Source organism: Vespa crabro, chromosome 9 (assembly GCF_910589235.1).
Source record: "Vespa crabro chromosome 9, iyVesCrab1.2, whole genome shotgun sequence".
NCBI classification, from domain to species: Eukaryota; Metazoa; Arthropoda; class Insecta; order Hymenoptera; family Vespidae; genus Vespa; species Vespa crabro.
The window spans coordinates 1,934,615-1,959,157 of NC_060963.1; the positions used below are offsets into that span (position 1 = coordinate 1,934,615).

Genomic DNA, 24,543 nt, shown 5'->3' on the forward strand with positions numbered 1-24,543 from the left:
ATGGCAGGAAGAGGACGTGGAAAATTCAAACCTTCTATGTCATTTAATACAGAACAATTAGGATTTGCTAAAGGTGAAGTTTTACCACCTCCGGTTTTGCAACCTCCACAGAAATATCCTATGTTGGAATATAAAGCTTTGACTTTTTCAATTACCAATGAAATGAGTTATTTATTGGAATTGAAAAGGGACTATACTGAATATTTAAGAGAATCTCCATATAATGTACAACCTATAGAATTGAAAAAAGATATTGAACGTTATTCTGATCGTTATCAAGATTTGATGACTGATAAAAGTGGCTATGATACTAGATATGATTGGTCCAAAGTACCAGCGGAATTAAAACCATCTATTCGTAGACAAAAAAGTCAAGCGACTGTACAGCCTAAGAAAAAACAGAAAACTGTTGATATAGAATCAAAGTTACAAGAATTAGAAAAGAAAGAGACTAATCAACAGAGTGATGTACAGGAAGAGGAAGAAGAAAAGGCTGATGAAGAAGCAGAAGAAAAAGAAACAGATGAAGTGGTTGAGGATGAGGAAGAAGAATTAGATGAGGAAATGGATGAAGGGACTGATTATGTAAATAATTATTTTGATAATGGAGAAGGTTATGACGATGAAGAAGATAATATGGATGATGGACCTATCTATTAAAATTTATCTTTAGAGTATTTAAGAATTCGGTTTTTGATCATATGCTTGCACAGTGTTTCTATTGCAGAGTTGTATATATATATGTATATATATAATCTAATGCAATTAAATTTCTCATACAATAATAGAAATATATATAATATGTATTAAAAGTTTGTATAAATGACTAATTTATATTTTTAATATACTTACCTCGTTTGCGTTTAATTAATACCATTTATAAACAAGTACTTATAAACAAGTTTTCTATATTTATTATATTATTTTTTATTTTTATCAGCTCAAAACGTATAAATTATTTAAGCTACTGATTGAAAAGGATTGTATCTTTTACTAAAGAAAAACAATAAGGATATAATATTTTTAATAACAGGAGAGATAGAGAAATATGTTCTTTCAAAGGTAATTTTTAAACATAATGATGATCGTAATTTCGTTGAAGTCCAGGGGAAAAGAATGTGATAAGCTTATTTATTTTAGCGAAATTTTACACAACAATTAACAACCAAAATGTTTTTTTTTATTTTTTTTTTTATTTTTTTTTTATTTTATTTTATTTTATTTTATAGTATCGATTAAAATTCTGCGGTTGTCTCCTGTACGTTCGCCGATTTATTCCAAAGGCCCGTAATTTTCGACTATGTACCGAAATGGTTGGACCACCATCGGTGCAGAGAAAACATAAAGTAAGAATGCAGATTAATCAGCAAATCTTAAGATATATTTAAAGATTAGAAAGGGTCGAACAATCGTGTTTTTCCATGTGGATTTAAAGCGCGCATCGAAATTCTATTGTACAAAAATTAGAACGTTGTACATACATATATATGCATATATATATATATATATATATATATATATATGATTTTCGAACAGAACACACTGAATTATCTTATGAATGAATTAATTTTGCTTTCGTACTTCGACGAGTGATCGAAATGCCATTTAATTATGCACGTCCGCTTCTTCTTACCGCTTAAAAAATCTTAAAGCGTATAGAACAAAATTCTTGCGACCGTGTAATAGTTTTTCATTTTGTTTGTATCTTTGTTTGTTTTATTTTATTTTATTTTATTTTATTTATTTTTTTTTTTTTTTTTTTTACTTTTTTCTCCGTTCGGATAAACAATTGCATTCGGTTTAGCCAGCGAATAATTTATCTTTCATTAACCGTTCGAGCTCTGTACGGAAGCGTAGTGGGGCTTACGTCGATGCGAATTTTTTTCTCTACTTTTTTAATTGTGTGATTTATAACACATATATTCCATATAATGCTACACCTCTGCATATTCGATTATTCACAGCCTATGTTTCAATGGGAAAACGTATCGGTGTATTAATGCACTGACACGGTATTCGCATAAATAAAAAAAATAAAAAAAAAAAAAAAAAAAATAAAGAAAAAGGATTAAAAACAAAAATATTATAAGATGTAGAATACAATCCAATCGAATTACACTAGAATTAAATAAACCGTATTTTTTGTAACGCATGTCTTATCGTTTTCTCCTTTTTCTTTTTCTTTTTTTTCTTTTTTCTTTTGGTAAGAAAGTTTATTACCCTCGCGGGACGAATATTGAAAAATGTATAATGGTCTGTCGTCGTTGTGTGTCCCGTCTATACGAAATCTTTATGCACGATCACTTAACGTCGTAGGCACGGGGAAATATTCAAGGAATATTGGAACTCTCTATGAGACATACATACTTGCTAACATCGTAACACGATTTCGTGTAACAGAGAAAGCGTAAATCGTGTGAAAATGAAAGCAATCGAAGTCGTTCTTCTTTTTCTTCTTTTTTTTTTTCTTTTCTTTTCTTTTCGTTTCTTTTCTTTTTTTTCTCCAATTATAATGACGAACACTGGACGTTTGAACACATGATCCCCAAGAGTGTTTATCAACAAAGTGGTAAAATTTCTCTCAAGAGCTATAGCTCGAAACTGAATAATATGTATAAGAAATTTGTTTATAACTCGCTAACTTTAACAATAAAAGATTCAGCCCGCACTCGCTGAATTTTAATTGGCATTCGATTTTCTTCTTCTTCTTCTTCTTCTTCTTCTTTTTCTTCTTTTTCTTCTTCTTCATCTTCTTCTTTTTTTTTTTTTTGGTTTTTTAATCTCATTTTTCTTTTTCTTTTTTCTTTTTTTCTTATTTCTTTTTTCTTTTTTTCTTTTTTTCTTTTTTTTTTTTTTTTTTATTCTTTTCATTTCTTCGATCACGAGATAGTTGTTTACCCTTTCACGGTACATTAGCTCTCAGGCGCATGTCTACTGTACAAAAGTGTGTATTTAACAAATCATAGAGAAAATGAACTTTATTTTTATACTCGAACATTTGGAAATTATCTCTTTAATTAAATCGGTGATTATGAAAGTGTTTTGAAGTGAAAAATTAAAACAAGAAAAAAAATTAGTTCATCGCGTAAATTCTTATGATTAGGTCAATTGCCATGCTAATTGTGCAGTAAAATAATTAAAAAAAAAAAAAAAAAAAAAAAAAAATTTTTTTCTCAGTTAGATTACTTCTCGTAATCACCGGCTTAATTATGTATTCTCGTGCAATAACGAACGATCATCGCACGTTCATTTTGGCATGAAGGAACTTTCCTTGGTTTTAAATGAATTTCTCTCATTTGTTGTTTCTCTTTTTTTTTTTTTCTTTCCTTTTTTTTTCACTCAACCAACAAACCAACAAAACGAATTATCATCATTCGATATAAATGCAATTATAATATCGTATAAGAAAAAAAGTGGAAAAAGAGAGAAAGAGAGAGAGAGAGAGAGAGAGAGAGAGAGAGAGAGAGAGAGAAAGAGAAAGAGAAAGAGAGCCATAAAATCTGACGTCGAATCATTACTATGTATTTTATATCTGAGATTACGATTGAGAGAGAGAGAGAGAGAGAGAAATTACATTGTTTCATTCTGACAATTCTTTTTTTCCTTCCCGATAAGTTCTATTTGAATCTGGACGGGCAGTGTGAACTTTAAAGATGCGCCTTCGATATGTAATGCGGTACAAATCGAACAAATTGAGGATTTAGGAGAGCTATCAAGGATAAGCATTTAAATAGGCGAAAAAATGATGCATTACAATCATGAATGCAGTCTATGGAAATAAATCGGAACACATTAAGCTCCCACATTTCTCTCGATTTTGATCCGATCTGTACTTTCCAAATCTTTCTGTCATCATTACGAATCACGCTAAGGCGCTATTACATTCACTCAAATATTTTAACGGTAATTAAGAGAATAAATTTAAAAAAAAAGAAGAAAAAAAGAAAGAAAGAAATAAAAGAAAAAAAGAGAGAGAGAGAGAGAGAGAGAAAGTGTATGTGAGAGAGAGAAAGAGAGATACGTTCGTGGATCGTATAAAAGTACCTACTGCGTAAAAGACGTTTCTAATAATCATGGCATCGAGAATTAGAATAATCCATTTTTTTTCATGTTCATCATAGTATAATCCCGTGGAAAATTGTGCAACGAAATATTTGTCCATCAGATTATATGATGGATTGATTCGTAAAAAAATGATACATATTGTCGCATAAAGTTCTATAGGAATCGTCGATTTATTATTATTATTATTATAATTATTATTATTATTATTATTATTATTATTATTATTATATCGTTATAATAATAATAATCTAGTTGTTCGAGACTATCCAATAAATAGTACCTCGTGTGTCCTCTTCTTGTGCGTAATCGAATTTACGCGTGGGATTGAAAAATTATATTCGTAATTAATGGCTACGGCTCTTTCATACATGCGCTAACGTTTCTCGTATTCGTTCGTCTCGTCTTTCATTTATTTATTTATTCATTTATTTATTTATTTATTTATTTATTTATTTATTTATTTATAACCCGTGAATGTAATAGTACCTTCGTAGTGCCGTGTATCTAATTTTCTCATTCGTATTATTTTTCTTTTTTTTTTTTGTTTATTTATTTATTTATTTATTTTTTTTTTATTTATTTTATTCTTTTTAGGATTATTTTGTTTTGTTTGTTTGTCACTCGTGCCGTGTTTTCGATTCAGTTATTCAAGGAACAAGCATATGCTGTATAAATAAGCATCTATTAAGGTGTACATGTCTTTTTCTTCTTCTTCTTCTTCTTCTTCTTCTTCTTCTACATTTTCTTTTTCTTTTTCTTCCTCTTCATCTTCATCTTCTTCTTCATCTTCTTCTTCTTCTTCTTCTTCTTCTTCTTCTTCTTCATTTTCTTTTTCTTCAAATAAGAGGCACGCGCACGGTCCTTTTCTTGCAAACGAAATATCTGTGCTATCAATGCTCTTACAATAGTCGATGAATTAAATTATTTCACTCGATTATTTTAATTCTTCTCGGGCTTCGTGTTATCTCGTCGCATTTATCTTGTTTCTTTTTCTTTTTTTTTTTTTTTCCTTTTCTCTTCTTTTCTACGTTTCCATTATATTATTTTATTTTTAGCGCTTTAAACGTTTATATGAAGCTATACGATTCTTAATAAAACCGATGAGCGAAAAGCGACAAAACCTCGTAGAGAAGACGTTGGCTTTCTCGATCGAACTACCACCGTTTTCGATAAATCTTTTTTTGACATTAATTTATAGTTCATAGTTTATAGTTTATAGTTTATAGTTTATAGTTTATAATTTATTTTACTTTATATTAATTTAATTTATAATTTAATTTTTCTTTGTGGTAGCAATGGATAATATATTAGGTATATGAATTCTTGTCGCTCATCCTTACAAGATTATTGGTTGGAATAATACGTCGCTTATCACACACACATATATATATAAATATATATATATATATATATATATATATATATATATATATAAATAATCGACGTGCCACTGGTTTATATTTAATGTATGTATATCGAGGGGAGAGAGAGAGAGAGAGAGAGAGAGAGAGAGATCGGTTATTTAAGGATGCGCATGATTTGGTACGAGAACATATTGTTTCTCTGGCTGTAAGGAAAAATGCCGCATAATCATAATTTAAAAAAAAAAAAATGAAGAAAAAATAAAAAGAAAAAAATTATGGTTAAATTGAATCGTAGAAAAAAACATTATAGGATTCGTGTATTTATCGGAAAAGAATTAATGAAAAAAAAAATTCTAACGTTTCAAAAAATGATGCAATTTAAAAATTAATGCAATATAAATCTGATAAGAAGAAAATATTTAAATGACATCTTTCGAATTTTAAATGACAATGTCTCGAAAATCTTGCGGCGTTGTTTCTTTACAACCATGGAAAAATATGACGATTCCCCTTATATTCTTTTTGAAGAATTATGGGATTCGAGATAGATATAGAGGATATATAGGGTGGGTCGCATAAAAAGCGTAGATTTTGGAAGATAGGCGCAATCATAAAATTGTGTTAATAAGAAATGATGAATACTGGGAAGAGAGTTTGCCAGTTCTCCGTTTATTCTCGTGTATGTTTTTTTTTTGTAATCTTTTTTTTTTGTTTTTATTTTCTTTTCTTCGTTTTTTGTTTTTTTTTTTTTGATTTTATTTTGTTTTTTGAAGTTATCGCGGGTTATGACGTTTTATATACGTATGTTATGTATATTTTTTATATCGATCGAATCGGTCGACGACGTCGATGTCTCTTAAGAAAAAATCTTATCGGTACTATCCTTCGTATTTCACGTTCGATCACATTTTTGTGTATATCGTTATAATAAATATGAGTTACAATCGATCGTTTATTAGATCGGTAATAAATATAATCTGAAATTTGATCTAATTGAAAATATATGTATCCAATGGTAGTAAGACGATCGTACCGATCAAGATCGACATCGTCAACGATCGCCAGTTCTAAACACTGTCTTCCAGTTTCTGCGTCCTAATTATCATACTTGATTGGATCATTTCTTTTCTTTTTTCTGAATCTTCTTTCTTTAGATTTATGTAATCCATTCGTCGTTCTCTTTTCTATCTTCCTCTTTCTTTTTTCTTTTTTTTTTTTTTTTTCATTTCCTTCATTAATGGTCCATTCCTTCGATTGTTCCTTTCGTTTTCTACGTTAATATTTTTTTTTTTTCTATTTTTTTTTCTTTTCTTTTTTTTTTGTCGTTTGTAATGTTCTATTTGTGTAATACCATTATCATTATCGTAATCAGTATCATTATCATTATCATTATATCGTTAATCATTATTATTATCATTATCACTATATCGCTATGCTGTTTCAGTACGATTGGTTGTCTTTGGACGTGAATCTGGATGGAGTGTGGTATTACCGACGTATCGTGTAAACGCGCGTGCATATTTCGAAAGCGGGAAGAGAGAGGGAGGGGGATATACGGAGCGGGAGATGGAAAAAAAAAAAAGAAAAAAACAAAAAGGAAAAAGGAAGATGAGAATAGCAGGACGAGGAAGGAGGAGACATAAGCCTGTGAAAAGGGAAGGGAGAAAGAGGGAGGAAGGGGGGAAGGAGCCGGTCGGATCTAAGGAGGGATCGGAGAGAAAAGAAAGGGTCGAGTGGGGTTTATTTTTTTTCTTTCTTTTCGATTGTAACTTCTAGAGCTTCGTCCGGTCGATCCTAAAACGAAAAATTCTCGCTTTCGATCCTGGCCATTTTTAGATATTTATTATTATCGCTTAACGTTTAGGTAAAGTTCATTAGCCTCTTCGTCTTCGAGGTAAACCTTTGTCAATAATGAAAAATATGCAACCAATAGACGTTATACCCTATGACAACGTCGTAAGCGCACAATCGATAAAAAATTCGTTTAAACGGATTAAGAACAAAATGGGGTTTGTTTTTTTTTTCTTTCTTCTTTTTTTTCTTTTTGTTTTTTTTTTTTCCCCTATTATTACATACGTATGTATATGTATCTTCGCCGAACGTTCTTCTTACGGGCCTAGAATTTCTCGTCATTTAGCAACAAATACATATATAAGCGAATACTATCTCACAATGAGAGAGAAAGAGAGAGAGAGAAAGAGAGAGAGAGAGAGAGAGAGAGAGAGAGAAAGAGAGAGAGAGAGAGAATCGTGTCCTATCGTCACCCTTTTTCTTCTTCTTTTCTTCTTCTTCTTCTTCTTCTTCTTCTTCTTCTTCTTCTTCTCTTACGATACTTTCGATGATCCTTCGATACAAATTAGCACCAATTACCAATTTTTGAGCACTCCGCTTTATCTCGTATTTTCTTTTCTTCTTCTTTTACTTTATCTTTTTTTCCCCTTCCTTACCTTCAAAGACGAAAGCCTCCTCTCGCGCGATTCTAAGTTTTTTTTTTTTTTTCTTTTTATAATGAAAATCGTTTCCTAGCAAAAATATTCGTATTAAAAATGAAAAAAAATCATAGGGCACAGGCATGCGGACGATCGAAGAACAACGTTGATATCCCGTCGTCGTTCGAGTTTATTCTTTTTTTCATTTCTTTTCTTTTCTTTTCTTTTCTTTTTTTTTTGTTTTATTTTTTTGTTTTGTTTTATTTGTTAACTTTTTTTTGTTCTTCGATTTGCGCGCGAAACAATTGATTCTCGTTGCCGGCGTTAAAAAAGTCGTGTCATTCCCCAGGGTAAAAAATTGCTCAGCAACAAAGGGTCTTGCTCGTTTCGCGAAATAAACCGTGATTTGTTTTTTCTTCCTGCGACGTAACGAACCGTACATGGACGAACTGTTGTGTTTAAATATTTTTTTTTTTTCTCTTTTTCTTTTTCCTTTTTTTTTTCGGCATCCGTACAAGGTAATACATATCGACACACCGTTATATACTTGCGGATTAAGATCGTTCCCATTTTCTTATTTCGATACTAAATATCTGGTAAATAATCTTTCTTAGCGTGTACGGGAATTATTTATCTTAGTTATCATAAATTTTGTTCAATTTTTTTTTCTTTTTTTTTTCCTTTTTTTTTTTTTCCTTTGTTTTTCATTTTCGCCATTATCATCATCATCATTATAATCATTATCATTATCATTATCATCGTCATCGTTATCATCTCCTTCTTCTTCTTTTTCTTCTCTCCTACGAAGCAAGTTAATTATCGGAGTATAACGAGTAAGCTCGTGAAAAATTTCTTCATGAATATAGTTAAAAAAGATCGAGACGCGTTCTCTAAGGAGGTAGTTCCACTTGCCGAAGTTGCCCGCGGGACTTTTCTCCGAATGTTAATCATTCGTCGTTCTCTTCCGTAACGCGCGTGCATATGTTTTTCTGTGTTGTGTATGCGCACGCGCGCGTACGCATGCGTGTATTATTCTTGTATTACGCTTGTTTAATACTTTTCTCTTTTATATTACGTGACGCGCGTGTATATGTATGTGTGTGTGTGTGTGTGTGTATGTAGTAATAGTAGTATAGTAATAGTAATAGTAGTAGTAGTAATAGTAGTAGTATTAGTAGTAGTAATAGTAGTAGTAGTAGTGTTACTAATAGTTGTGTGTGTGTGTGTGTGTGTGTGTGTGTGTGATGTACTCGCACGCGCATGCATCCTCTAGACGTGTGTTTATACATATATCGAACGTATGTATTGTACACATGCAACAACACACCTGTAGATATACGCACTGGTGCATATGCATACACATATACAAAGTGTATCTTCGTGTAGATTTCATAAATATAAAACGCATGAAGTAGCTGAAGGCTATGTACCTTTTATCCTTTTTTTTCTTTTTTTTTTTCTTTTTTTTTTTTGGGAGGGGCTTTTTTGCTTCTACAAAGAGTGACAAGCCTTGAGTCGTATCTTTCTTCGCTCGAGTTTACGTGCATTTTTTTTCTTTCTTTTTTCTTTTTTTTTTTTTTTTTTTTGTTTTCATCCTTTATTACTTTCTTCTTTGAGGATTTGAAAATCCTCGCAAAAAGAGAAAGAAAAAGAAAAAAAAAAGAAAAGAAAAAAATCGCACGTTTCTCGGCTATGATAGATGATCTTACGCAATCATTCGAATCTAATGTAAAGGAAGTCTCGTACGTTAACGTATAAGTATGCATGTGTGTGTGTGTGTGTATGTGTTTGTATTTACTTTGAATATTCAATAAACACGTACGTATGTAAAAGAGATACATACGTACGGTTACCACGAACGTTTGATATTGATTTATACGTAAGAATATCATTGATGCGAATCTAATAATACGAGTCGAGTTTATAACTTATATGTATTCGCACGCAGCTTCCAGAACTTTAACGACATCGATACCTATCCTTCAGACACTCACCGTCTACATGGATCTCAATATAAGATGTTGTTCGGTGTTTATCACCCACACGTAACTCTATGTTATACAACGCACTAACGAATATGAGACACGCGAACTGTAACGTTTCGAAAACTTAATCCCGAAAGGAATCCTCGAAGCTTCTACAACGCATCCATAGGCGATCCTGCCGTTGCTTTCGCTCGCATCCGTTTTCTTCTTTACCCGTCTTCTTCGATAGAAATTACCCATTAGAACGTGATCCTAATGGTTAGCTCTTCGTTTATTTTTCTTTTTTCTTTTTTTCTACCCGAAATTAAAGATGTACATTCTTCGGAGTCTTGAATTATTTCTAATGCTCGCACGAAACCATCTCTATTCCATCTACGATAGCTTCCAATTGCAAGATTAAATATTGTACGTGCTCGCATGTCGGACGAGCGAAGGAAACGACGGGATAACTGCTTTCAGGAACTCCGTCCAAAGTTTATAAACAAACTCCTTCCTCCTATCTTCTCCCTCTCCTTGATCGCTTCTCATGAACAACTCTCCTCTCGTTCTACACGTACATTCCCCTCCTCTTCGAATTCATTGTCGCGGTCATAGCTACTAGTTTATTCCGTAGGATTCTAATTCTCAGAGGGACTACCCTTTCCCCAGAACTTATCAAAGCGATTTCGTGCTTTTTCTAAGACATCGGTCGCCGTTGAACGATGAGCCGTACCTGGTATCATCTGAACCGGCGGTGCCTCTAACACGTGATAACCAGCCGTCGCGGTGGTGGTAGCGATGTTGCTGCTGCTGCTGATAGGCGTTCCTGTTTCTCCACTTCCACTAATACCACTACCACCACCATTACCACCACCACTACCACCGCCGCTGCCGCCGCCGCCACCGCCACCGCCACCGCCGCCTCCTCCTGCGGTTCCTTCACTACCTACCCCACTTTGAGGTGATTCAGCTTCGAGAATACGGTACGGCTGATGCGGTACATTCGATGTCGTTGTCGTCGCCGTTGCTGTCGTTGTCGTAGGAGCTCCCGAATCGATCTTCTTACGTTCTAATTCGAACGATGGATCCTCGAGACATTTTATATTGCTACTACCTATCGATTTCACTGGTTCTCCCTTATCCTGTTCTCTATCAGCGTCATATGTTTTCTAATAAAAAATATCAATCGATCAAGTATCTCAAAAATATCGAACTTTTTACATGGAAATCTAACGTAGACTAACTCACCTTCTCATCTTGACCAGATGTGATCACGGATTCTCCAGCGGACAAGTTCTCTACTTTAGTCGGCAATGAACAAGGACTTGCACGTCCCGAATCCATGTCCTCCTTTTGATCGGTAATCCCACCGAAACTGCCAAGTGAGACGCTCTCACTTTCTGGCGATTTATAACCAGAATGTTGCGAATGATGCTGCGACTTGTGCTGAGCTGCTAACTCCGGAGGAGCTGATTGCGGTGCCGATGGTACGCAAGACGGTGCCCACGTCTTTGCTTCGCTATGAGGACGCGTCAGGGGCTCTTCGTGGAAATGAAATTCCCTTTAAGTATCTTTTTGTATAGTTAGATTTTTTATTAAATATTTCTTTCAAAATCTTTTTCACCTTTAACTCATTCGTATCATAATGATTTTTTAACAACTCTCTCTCTCTTTAAAATTTTTTCTATTTTTAATACATAATAATAATTAATATCGATCCTCGAACGTATTTAGTTTATCCTATCTGCTTACCCTCTCTAACGTTTTGTGTAACGGTAAACGTCTTCCCGGTATCGAGGGGCACTGTCCAGTTAACCGGTTCAGGTGAGCGCATAATCATTTGTTCCGGCGATTTCACACGCGTTGGTTCCGGTGGACTCTTTACGACTGGCTCATCATCGATCCAAGTACCAGCACCAGCTGAGATAGCACGAGTTTGCGACGGTGGTGTTGAAGCCACGCTCGAATCACCTCCCGTTGCATCACCATTCAGCTGAGGCTCTGCCGTCACTAGAAATTTTAATTCTATTCTCAATTCGAAGCTCGTTCAACGTTTACCGACCTTAAGCGAAGTTCGTCTCTTTCGTGTTTTCCATATTTCAATTATACGCCATTTAATAATAATAACAACACGCTTTTATTTATTCGTATCATAATACTCACTTGGCCGTGGTCTCTCGATTTCAGCGCTTCTATCCTTTTGATCTCTATCTTTATCCTTAAATTCCTTCTCTTTCTCTTTCTCCTTCGAAAACGAACAAGAAACGAAAATGAACAAATACTCGATTTATACAGGATGATCATAAAACTGCGGATGGTCGATGAAATTGACTAATTTCACAAACGGACTCCTTGATGACGAATCTTCTACCACATTTTAGGAACATCCTATATCAATAGAAATAAAATTATATTTCTGCAATACCTTCATATCCTTTGTCACAGATGGTGCACGTGGAGGTTGCCGTTTCGGTGACCTACGCTCGGTAACGCTAGGTCCAAGACTCTGAGAACGTCCAGTACGTGGACTATTCTTCGGACTGGACTTCGTTCTTGGTTGGATCTCTTCCCGGTGTTCTCTCGATTCCTCGCGTCGTCGCGGTATTACGGGCTCCAACTTCTCTCTCGTTGGAGAGGGGAGTAGTGCACCGTCGCCTGCGCGTGACGAGCACATCGTACGTTTTGCATTTTCTTTTTCTCTTTAGCAAGATTAGCGGTTTGCGTCTCTACTTACTTACCTACGCCAGTAGTACGATCCAAATGATGACGAATCAAAAAATCTTTTCTCGCGCGAGCTACGGTTTTTTCGTTATCCTATGGTAGATAATATAATTCAATTAATGCGAATTGTTATTCTTAAATATTAGAAAATAATTTAAACAACGACAGCAATGGTAATACTCGTTTAATCGGAAAATATATACATACCAACTTCAAATCATCTTGCTGTGAAACATGAATCGGTCTTGCTTGAACCGAGGATGGTCTACCTGCTGGTGGCATCGTCATCGCCGCTATAACCGGAGTCACTTTCCTCGTATTTTCTTTGTTCTTTTCTTCTTTCGTCACTGATCTAAATTTATTTCCGATTATTATCTCACACGATTCATATTAATATCAATAATTTATTAATTCGTCGATAACACAACGTGGAAGAATTGAAAACCAGCTACGACAGAACTCGTGCGAAGATGTGAACTATAACGAATATTATTGTATTTCTTTCTATTCTGCATCAGCTATCAAGATCGCTGATGGTCGTCGTTGTTATGAATTTTTCATCGATTCCTATGATGTTCTAAATTTTTAACGAGACATCAGGAGCGACCTTCCTATGAAAATAAGTCATTTCTTTGTTAAAAAGAAAAAAAAAAGAAAAAGAAAAATAAAAAAAAAAGAAAAAAGGAAAGAAAAAGAAACAGAAAAAACGACGTTGAAATCTTTTTCATTAATGTCGGAGGAAATTCTTGGAGAATGTTCCTCGAACAGGAACGAAGTTTCTCGACAAGAGGATCATCCGAGATTTTCCTATGGATAATGAAAAGTAAACGTAAAGAGATCGGGAAATCGATTGCGTTGCATGAAGCAAACAACACAAGTGCGTTAGTAGCGGTAACGCAACTTCGAGTAACGATGATGAATGATTTACTGGCCTGGCAAGAGACAGAGCGTTGAGAGCGTGGTTACTGGATACCCGTTTCCACAGGGAAGCTTCATCCTCGGCTGCCAGACCGCAACCCCAGTCACGATGCTAACGCAAACCAAAAGCAATCAGCTGCTGCGTCCTTTAGAGCATCGAGTCTAACGATTCTAATCTATGATCGCGGACCCTGCGAGTATACTAAAGATAGATCATGCTCATGGGAAGGTACATGTACCTACTTATATGATCGATGTACAAAAAGGATATAAAGAGATATTGGTAAGATGCATGAAAAACTTATCGATCAATGGCATGCACTTTTTGATGAACGATGATTGAAATGAAAATTAAATATCACCAAATATCACTCGAGACAAGAAATTCACTCGTTTTTAAAGGTAGGAATTTACGTGGATTCGTTTGGATTACGAAAGACAATCGTGCGGACGAACACCCACGTAGAAACTAACGCGACTATACTAACGAAAGACTGAACACACTGGGGTATAATCATTCATATCGAATTGGATAATATCAAAAGAGAGACAAGACAAGGTTGTTTATGTTATAGGAAGAGAGAGAAAGAAAGAAGGGATACAATGGAGTACAAACAAATAGAGAATGAATAAAATCTTCCCTTTGAATCGATTTACGCGAATTACCTTGTACTCGTCAGCGAGTCGTCTTAGTTCGATCACCTCTGCCGTAGGGAATGGTTTCTCTTGCGATTTGCTCGTCGCTTTATCGCCACTTCCCGATATCCTTACGGTTTTACCCCCTGATTTTTTACCCCTGTAAATAATCAATAGCTGATGAGGGACGTGCATGTGATATGATTATCGATCGAGAAGGTAATTCATCGTGACTTCATCACACTGATCAGAACCGTCGTAGGTGTGTTTTTAATTCTTCGATCGTATTTAAATTATAAATTTAAAGAAGCTTTAAAAAAAGTCGCGGGAGTCTCTGACCTGAACGCTATTTTTAAATCTGAGGTATCCTCTTCGCGTTCGTCTCCTTCTAGAACCGTTCCATCGATAGTATCCGTACCTGTCCCTCCCACCAATGGTTCTAATTCGGACGCTTGGACCCCTATACATTATATCAATTGTCGAACGATTATTCGAATTGTTAATTAATTATAAAAATTCATAACCGATAGATTTACTTACCGTCCCGTTTATGATCCACGTCTCCAGGTCTTTTCTTATGAACTGGGGCGGGACCAGAAGGTACGATACCCTGTTTGAGTGCTCCCATGCTGAGAGATTTTCTTGGTGGTCCACCGGTACCTAAAGATGCTCCCGTCGATATAATGGGTGCTGCGTCGCCATTCGTTAATTGGGGTCGTCTAGGCCATGCGAATTGTAAACGGTATTCAGTACTGATACGAGATATCGCCTTGCTCAGTTGACTAGCTGGTACAGTGCTCGTTACTTCCTACAATCATATTTTTCATTAATAACAATAATATATAAATATATGTTATGATCATTAAAAAAGAAAAAAAGAAAGAAAAAAGATTAAACTCATACAATTCGAATTTACCTGAACCTTATCAGCTACGAGATTCGAATCTATAACATCCAGGCCACCGCCGTCCGCCGTCGGAATAAATTCGTGAGTCTTGTACGCCAATTCGGGACATTTCTTTCTTCTTGGCAATGGCGGTTCTAAGGTAGGTCCTAAAACACAAAATATTTGTCAGAGGATACAAAATATATCCAATCGTTCTTCCTGTTAGAATCGAGTTCAATCTAGGACGACTTTCAGATTCCAATCTCTGGTGCACGACAGCGAGAGAGAGCGCAAATTGTTTCGCTAAATTGCGCGCTTAACGATCGACGCTTATCAAGGGATGATTCAATGGGACCTGGAGCATTGAAACGTGCACTATTTGTTCATATTGTCTGTTTTTTCTTTTCTTTTTCTTCTCTTTTTTTCCCCATCTCCTTTTTTTTTTTTTTTTTTTTTTTTCATTCCATGTATTTATACCTGCGAGCTATTACTAATGCGCCACCCTACTGCGGTCGTGCACAAACGAGTATATAATAATCATGCGTTATATTCCAGGCGCATAAGCTCCATCGCAATAATGTCAAGCAGAGCGAGAAGGAATCAAAACTTGAAAATAAATTAATTCGCGTTGCTAAAATATCATTTGAAAATTTTCGTACATACATATAGATATTCTATAGAAGAGTTCATGCATAGTAATAAAAACTTGTCAAAACTTTGAAAGAGAGAAAAAAGAGGAATATACATATGTATGTCTCAAGTCTTGAATGATGACGGTAAGAGCCAGGCGGAGAGGGTAGGGGGTTACGTTTCGTGTTTCTTTAGGAATACATAAATTATAAATAGAAAAAAAGGACAAACGTATGTGTATCTACGTCGGAACAGCTCTTTGCTTTATCTATGAGATAAATAAAAGATTGAAAATATTTTCCTTTGGTGTATATTCAAAGGTCAAAATCTAGCGTAAACCTATTGTATTTATTATGTTTGATTTCTTATACCAAACCTATGTTTTTATTTCGTAGTAAATTTAAATCGATAAATAGAGAATCCAAAATTTATATTCAGTTTTAAGAGAAAGCTGACATGAGACGGACGGATTCGTGTCGTGCGGATTATATATATATACATATATAGAAAGCATCGCCTATAACGAATGTTCGAAATAGGTACACTTACTTTTCTTCTTTGAAATAATATAAAACGGGACGATATATGTATTGTATGAAATATTGTACAGGTATGTACTTAACTTGATGGAATATCTTAAGAAGCAAGGTTATCAATGATTAAATGAATTTCGCATGACCAATGAAAGAAAGCGATATGATAGATTTATTTGCGTTATCCCAATATCTCCTTTTTTTTTTTTTTTTTCTTTTTTTTACACAAATAATTTCAATTTCTTTACTTGAATTAGAATTTATTGTATTTATTTAGGCATCGTATTGAAAAATTGATATCGTCCATTCCGAAAAAAGAAAAGAATATCTTAATTGATATTTTCGTTAATATTTCTTAAAAACAAACATACATTAATTGAACAGCTTTCCTTCATTGAGAATATTTTCTTGTATTGACGTGTCTTCGTTTATAAATTAAAACGTAGGGAATCAAAAGTTAAGATAAAAACGTAACAATAATTCATTTATTGGATGTTTGTTTATGGTGTGCGCGTTTGTGATAAAGGAGTGCGAAGGGCGCGGCTTGGAGTATATATAACGAGCGATATAAAGAAAAAAATAATTCACGGATTTCGAATGTCGCCGATCGGTTAATCTTACCTTCGCTGTTCTCGTCCTCGGTTGACTTCGCCGACTGCAGTTTTGCGTTCGCCTGTTTGGCTGTAATGAAAATTCGCAGTTGGGACTGTTCTCTATTTTTCTGTTATCTATTTTTTTTTTTATTGTTTATATGTTTTGTTTTCTCTCTCTCTCTCTTTCTCTCCCTCTCTCTCTCTCTCTCCCTCTCTTTCTTTTTCTTTCTCTCTGTTTCTTGAACGACGTTCAACACCTATTCTTATTGTTAGACAATTTCGAGGAACACTCATACCGATGCATAAAAGCAATAAGGAGTGGACGTAAAGTTCAACGTGGAAACGAAAGTACCGCAGTCATATAATTCTCGATGTCACGCAACGAACTAGATCTTTTTTTTCGAATTTTCTTCTTCTTATTATTATTACTATATACACACACACACACACACATATATATATATATATATATGTATGTATGTATGTATGTATATAAATATATATATATGAGCGTAACGTTAAGAAAAATTGTAAAATTATTCTCTATAAAATCATTATATTCTACGTTTCTATAAAGTGTTTAAACACTGTCGGCGTACCTTTGAATTAGTATAACGGAGCAAAGTAGGAGAGGCGAGACCGTAAGAATTCTCTACGTCAATCGGTAGAACGATCTTACTTAACCCCATTTTTTTTGGGATTAGTAAACGCATCTATGTTTCGTGACTAAAGGCAACGAGCTGACGTAACATCGATACAGGAACATTAAACTATGACGATATACGATAAAATGTAACGTGCAGAGAACTACATAATATATATATATATATATCGTTATTATTGTTCGATTGTGTGAAAGGAACTAGTGAACGGTCAAAATTACGATAACAAGAAGAGTTTTTTTAGAAAAGAAAGGTATAAAAAAAAAAAAAATAGGCAAACTCCGTTCGGTAACGTACAGTACAATGGATCAATCCTCGACGTTTAATATTTTTTTTTTTTTTTTTTTTTTTTTCAATAGTGCATAAACAGATCGCAGAGAAAATATCTTATAGCCTTAGTGTGAGAGTGAATCAAGATCAGACATAATGTGGAGCGTGTGCGATAATGAAGTAACCACGAGGAAGTAGCACATATTGAAATAAAACCACTAAGAACATCCTTAAGGGCAAAGTAAGAAAAGAAGGGGCGGGCGGGCGGGCGGGCGGGCAGGGTGAAGAGAAAGGAATTCAATAAAGCTAATCTCGGCCCTGAAAATATAAACACGAATCCGTGGACTTTGTAACGTTTCAATTTAACAAATTAGTCGTTTATGTGAAAACAAAAAGAAAAAAAAAAAGAAAAGAAAAAAAAGAAGAAAAGAAAAAAAAATCGAATGAAGTCTCGTAGAATTCATTTCTCGTTTAAAATATTTAAGCGATACGATAGCGAGTATCAAATCGTTTTCGCAATTCTTTTAATTCCGCTCCTAAACGAAGCTTCTACCTCTTTCTATATCAACCTCGTTCAGACAACGAATTGAGCGAAGCTCAGCTTGAAAAAAAAAGAAAAAGAAAAAGAAAAGAGAAAGAAAAGAAAAAAATATTTGCCAACGTCTACGAATGAGATCCACTTATGAGTCCATCGGAAAATAACGGAACACGAGAAGAATCACGTTGGCTGTTTAAAAAGAGCTACGATTTAGAGCGGACTATTGGAAAAGAGGCCGTAGAGAGAAGGGGAAGCCTCATTGCGAGCGGAACGTAGCTGCGGAAGAACGATTTGTTGCTGGTGATCGTACGTATACTACATACACACATATGTGTATATATATATGTGTATATATATATATATATATACATATATATGCATATATATATATATATATACACGTTATATGTATATTTCACTCTAATAGCGTTTCTAATGTTCAGCGCATCGATAAAAAAAAAACTCATCTTAATATATATTGTATATACGTGAGGCCATGGATTCACGTCTATCGATGATGATGTTATATGCTCATCCAAACGTCATCCAGCGAATCATTTGTTATACGATTACGACAAAAGCTTGATAAAATGTTGAATTGTCTTTTCTATATTTGGGTTGTTTTTCTTTTTTTTTTTTTTTTCTCTTTTTTTTCTCTAATATCCAATAAAAAACTTACTGGACGTCGGTGGTGGTTGAGGCGCCCGGCGAACAATTGTATGCTCTTGTTGCGGCCCTGTATATTCGTGCCATGTGTACGTGCTCCTGTATTCCGAATGGAGCTGCTGTAACAAATAATTAATGTTATTTGGAGAACGGCTTGAAATTTATAAAGGGTGTATTAATTCTTTTTTTTACATCTTAATTCTCAGTTAGAAAAGTTTCTAAAATGATCTTATTAATTTTTCTTTGGACTTGATATTAAAAGTCAATTAATTATCGAAGCTCGTAATAGGCGGAGTTATGAAAAAAAAAAGAAAGAAAAAAAAAGAAAGAAAGAAAGAAAAAAAATAAATAAAAGCATACTACTTTCCAACGCGCAAGCTTTTGTTACGCAACACCTGCAATATTTGACATATGTCCGCATCGTGGACGGTGCCCCAACGCTTCTTGGCGTTCGATTATACGTTGACCCATCAATTTCTATGCCAACGGGGCTTTGCACGTAAAAAGATCGTTTGAAAATTATAATGAATCTAAAGGGCCGGTCTAGGTACGAATGGCATAGTCATTTCCTTCGGGCATGCGCAAATTCCATCGAGCGACGATATCTTGCGAATTAATACATTGAACTCGCAAAAAACTATGAAACTATCGAACTTTCTTCGAGGACTTTTTATAATCCTTGCCAAGAAAGTATAATTACGAGCTACATATGAATTTACGACCACGATGCAGTCATGCAATTATCGTTGAACGTATTCATATATTTCGTTCATTCTTAATCATTTTTCTTTCATATTTAATTTAATTACGGCAATACGAAAAAAAGAAAAGATAAAAAAGAAAGAAAAAAAGAAACAAACTTCAATATGTAAAAATATTTCCAATCAAATCTATCGCGATCGAACTTTAACGAGGTCCAATCCTATATAATGTAAATATTTAAAAAAGAAAAAGTAATTATTCTTTGAACGAATTTAAACGATCGAAAGGAATAATAAATAATTTGATAAAAGTACTCTCTCATCGATTTTTCAAGCTCCTTCGGTTTTCCGCGAAAGTATCATTGGCGAAGGCGGAAAAAGACGTTTTTACCGCAATACTCTCCCCCTCCCTTGTATCCTGACGGCGCCGTTGCTGTCGCCATCGTCGTAGGCGACGGTGGTGGCAGCGGCACCACCAGCACCGCCCTAGAAACGTCGATCGAGCAAAAGAGAAATTCGCTCTCGACGATTCTTCTTCTCACCTTGTCAATCGGCATCGAAGGACACGCACGACAAAGGTTCCAGAATGAACCGATCATGAGGCCGCGGTGTATGGGGCAGTGCAAGGATGGTGACACACAGCCGCTATTACAGCGACGGGTCCTTTAGAAGCGACGATCTTGCCCACGGGCCAGGCCAGGTTGCCTTCCTCCCGTTGAATATTCGTGACAATTATAATACACAACAAAGATTCACGATTTTCTTCCTTCCTCTTTCCTCTTTAGTATTTTATTGTTATCCTTGATTTTCTTCCTCTTCTTCGTCGTTTAATTTGATGTAATTTCAAATCGATGTAATCTCTAAGAGAATGCCGTCTTTCTGATTCTCAACTCTAGGAATAGAGTCCCATGAACGCAGTAGCATCGCCGTTGTCATCATCGTCATCATTATTATCATCATCATTATCATTATTATCGTTATTATTATCATCATCATCATCATCATCATCATCATCATGATCATCATCATCATTATCATGATCATCACCATCGATGTCATCGTCGTGATAAATCCGTGTGACAGGAAAAATCGAAACAAAATTAATAGACTTATGCTTTAAACACTTATGCTTTAAGACTTATGCTTTAATTTCTCAATTAATGAATTTAAAGTTATGTTATTTCTAAATATTTTGGACGTTCGAGTAACTTTTTTAACTATCGTAATTAACGACAGAGGAAAAAAATTCACTTTTCAAATACAGAAGTGATCGATAAATTTGGCCAAAGTGTTATGAGAGCTTTCAATCTAAAACCGATAAAAAGGATTGGATCGAATATTTTTAAGGGCTGTCACTCGATCATCACTAACGATGGCTTTCCGCTGTCTTTCCGTTAAGCACGAGGGTTTCCTTTTCCGTCCTCCCTCCCTCTGTACCTCCCTTGCTCCCTCCCACCCTCCCTCCTTCCCTCTTTCCCTCTCTCTCTCTCCCTCTCTCTCTCTCTCTCTCTCTCTCTCTCTCTCTCTCGTTTTCTTACTCCCTTCTTCTTTTATCCTTTTCAATCGCGATTATAATCGAAACGTATATTACATAGCCAATTTCATCGATCATCAATAGCCGATACATCTGGGCAGGTTGATTTTTGACAGATCGCTCGGTAGAAGAAATTTTCTTCTTGATCACTTAATGGAAATGAATGCATGTGAAATCAAATGGAGATAGATATGATGACAACAAGGATATCCTTGTGTTAGAGGATGTTAAGCAGAGAGAGAAAAAGCGAAAAAGAGAGAGAGAGAGAGAAAGAGAGAGAGAGAGAGAGTCAAAAAGAGAGAGAGACAAAGAGACAGAGAAAGAGAGAGAGAGAGAGGATAAAATGGAAATAAAAAAATAATAAGCGAAAAATTCGTCGAGGGAAACACATACGAAGAGAACGACGACGAGGACTTCTCGAGATTAGCCGACGAGACGAAACGACGAAACGACGAGACGGCCAGACGAACGGAGCAAGAACGGAATCGTGAGAGGCACTGGTCCAACGTCGCACCACCGATCGCACCGACGTTGCGTAGGGCGCCGCGTCGCCGGCAAGACGGCTACCACCACCACCACCACCATCGAGTCATGGCAGGAGGGTTGTGACGGGGCGCAGGCGCTAAACCGTACCGGGTCGATAGTCCGCAACGTTACTCCCCCGTGGTTACTCCCTACTGCCTGTATCTCTCTCTCTCTCTCTCTCTCTCTCTCTCTCTCTCTCTCTCTCTCTCACACCACTCCTCTTCCTCCCTTATAAGTACTGCCCTCCTACCCCTTTCCTTGCACTAACACTTACGCTCTCGCGCACGCTCTCTTTTAAATCGCACATTTATTCGCTCGCTTGTTCGTGTCTATCTCCGTCTCTTTTCCTCCTTCTTCGTCCTCGTCGTCGTCCTCGTCGTCGTCGTCGTTGTACGTTGTGTCTATTCCGCTTACTTAGAATTTCTGGCTTCATGCCTCCGGCTTATCCGTTGTCAATATTACCATTTCTTAGTTTCATCGTTACGAACGGTCAGAGTTCACCCTTCTCTTTCGGTCCTTTTCTTACATTATATGTAGTCCACTTACCGACTTATCTTCGCTTTTCCATCCTTCCGACTTCTTCTTCTTCTTCTTCTTCTTTTTCTTCTTTTACTTTCATTAAATTTCTTTTCGATTTTCTCTCCTTCGACAATGCCCTCTATGTATAAGGCAACCCGCAAGACAACAGATTAATATCTGCAATAGGGGAACATCTATTATTCCGATAATTCTATCGTTCTAAATGTTCACCCATCCTTCTCCATTCAGATCACTTCCGTTTCCTCCTGTGGCCGATCTTTCTTCCTCCTTCTCCTTTTCCTTCCTTTTACCTCCTACCAAAAAATAATGTTCCTTCTTTTCTTTTTTCTCATTCCGTCCTTCCTATCCTAAACCTCCCACCCCCGCTTGCCCCTACCCACCCCCTTTCGTCCTGTCACGTACCAGGCGCCACGATGTCTAGGCGGGGTTATAACGTTGACTATCTTCCATGAGTGCACCCGCACTCTCCGTTTGTTTGCAGCAGTCTTTTCCTTCAAGCACTTCGGGAACCAATAAGTTTCTTCATTTCTCTTAAGAACGCGACAAAGCTGAAAAAATTCACGGTTCGTCGTATAACGGTTTAACTTTAGTCATCGGGTGGAATAATTTGTGATAATATAGATAGACATTCTGTTGAAGATTATTCTGTTAATTCGTTAAGTTCGCAATTGGCAAAACGAAGGAAGAAATAGAATAGAGCTCGATAGAAACCCCCGAGGCCGCCTTGGCTTTCGTATACGTGAGAAACAATGTGATTTAGCTCCCCGTTTGAAAAGACGATACTCGCTTAACGAAGCACCGTGGTTCTCTCTCTCTCTCTCTCTCTCTCTCTATCTCTCTCTATCCCTTTTTGTGTATATATATATATACACATCTTTGTATTGGATTGAGAATACTTTCGGAAACAATGTAAGTACGATCGGCAACGTAACTTGATGCTATCCTGATGCGGGGTCTTTCGTCGTGGGCCATCGAGTGTTATTCGATGGCCACTAGCTATTCAGAGGGGTACGTGTGTACGTGGTGTATGTATGTAGATATAACTGTGACCCAATTCGTAGAAAAATTTCCTACCTACGGTGGTGCGTGTGTAATTAAAATAGAGCTTCTTTTTTTTTTTCTTTCTTTTTTTTTCCTTTTTTTTGTTTTCTTTATTCTTTTATTTTTTTTTTTACAGAAGAACAAAAAACGTGACGATACGTGAAGCGAAAAGGAGGAACATTCGTTTATATTTTTCCATTCTCTTTATTCTCTCTTGCCTTTTGAGATATATTTCAAGATATATCTCAAAGGTTTTGTCATTTTTCATCAAAGGTTTTGTTCAAATAAAGCGGCGATCATTTTCCATATCTTATCTTTCGTTATCAAAAAGCAGAAAGACAGATGTTACAAATAGAGGAGCTTGGACAGGCTCTATTATCCTTTTGTAAACATGGATGATCATCTTGAGCCATACGAAATTGTCACTTACCTGGACGATCGAGTTTAGTTTCCCCGATGGGTTTGGATTTAAACAAACATGCTTTGTGACATGCGATCTTAAAATAGAATAATGCAAATCGATCGTTCTCAGCAAGGAATTATTCTGAGTTTCAGAATGACAACAATTCTATCCTATGAATGGATACCACATTCTCTCATCAATATCTCTCTCTCTCTCTCCCTCTCTCTCTCCCTCTCTCTCTCTCTCTCTTTCTTTCTTTCTTTATCTATCTATCTATCTATCTATCTACTAACATAAACTACTCGAGGGTAAGGCGAGACTAAAACTCTAGAATAAATTCGCTCACAGGAAAACTTCTCTCACATGGAGCGTCTACTAGAAATAAATCAATAAGGTTTGTAACCCCCCTTCCCCCACATAGATTACGACCTAGACTGCTAAATTGTCTTCATTGTTTTTCTCTTTTTATACTGCATCAAAGCGAAGGCGCAACTGTTTTTTATTATTATTTTTCTTTCTTTCTTTCTTTCTTTCTTTTTTTTTTTTTTTTTTTTACTTTTGCAGATCAACAAAGACATTTTTTATTTGTCTACAAATGTATCTCAACACGCGTCAATGTACTTATACCATTACATACTATAATATCATATTTAATAAAAAGAAACTCGATCTCCATTTCAATCGGTGATTATGAAAGTGTATAGTTTAAGTGTAAGTTAAAAAAATTTTGTTTTTTAATTACTACTCATTATACAATTCGTACAACTACGTAATTGATCTTAGATTTATTTTAATATTTTATTTAGATCACCTTTCATAATCACTTAATAACTTGTCATGATCAATTTGCAATAGAATTTCGTTTTAATCCCTTACGTAAATTCATATTTTAATCCATCGATTAATCTAATCTATATATAGTTA

At 35.4% G+C, this 24,543-nt stretch overlaps 2 protein-coding genes across 12 annotated transcripts in view; one reads left to right on the forward strand and one right to left on the reverse strand.

Annotated features, from left to right (window-relative positions):
* Positions 1-3,165, forward strand: LOC124427032 (DNA-directed RNA polymerase III subunit RPC7-like). The gene has a single exon (XM_046969460.1). The coding sequence runs from the start codon at positions 1-3 to the stop codon at positions 658-660; it is 660 nt and encodes a 219-aa protein (XP_046825416.1). The 3' UTR covers positions 661-3,165.
* Positions 1,174-24,543, reverse strand: part of LOC124427027 — a 26,921-nt gene continuing 3,551 nt past the window's right edge. Inside the window, exons 4-20 of one of the 11 annotated variants that reach the window (XM_046969448.1) lie at positions 22,578-22,723; positions 22,182-22,468; positions 20,119-20,468; positions 18,889-18,994; positions 16,768-16,827; positions 15,014-15,150; positions 14,638-14,905; positions 14,437-14,557; positions 14,128-14,257; positions 13,476-13,573; positions 12,751-12,895; positions 12,561-12,636; positions 12,248-12,477; positions 11,986-12,067; positions 11,575-11,832; positions 11,071-11,363; positions 1,174-10,991 (exon numbers count right to left, since the gene is read on the reverse strand). In XM_046969448.1, the coding sequence (XP_046825404.1) occupies positions 10,461-10,991; positions 11,071-11,363; positions 11,575-11,832; positions 11,986-12,067; positions 12,248-12,477; positions 12,561-12,636; positions 12,751-12,895; positions 13,476-13,573; positions 14,128-14,257; positions 14,437-14,557; positions 14,638-14,905; positions 15,014-15,150; positions 16,768-16,827; positions 18,889-18,994; positions 20,119-20,175 (2,592 nt within the window). In that variant the 5' untranslated portion in view covers positions 20,176-20,468; positions 22,182-22,468; positions 22,578-22,723 and the 3' untranslated portion in view covers positions 1,174-10,460. Of the gene's footprint in view, positions 10,992-11,070; positions 11,364-11,574; positions 11,833-11,985; positions 12,068-12,247; positions 12,478-12,560; positions 12,637-12,750; positions 12,896-13,475; positions 13,574-14,127; positions 14,258-14,436; positions 14,558-14,637; positions 14,906-15,013; positions 15,151-16,767; positions 16,828-18,888; positions 18,995-20,118; positions 20,469-21,503; positions 22,149-22,181; positions 22,505-22,577; positions 22,724-24,543 lie in introns of those variants that run through there. The other 10 variants (XM_046969447.1, XM_046969449.1, XM_046969446.1 and 7 more) reach the window with 10 other exon arrangements.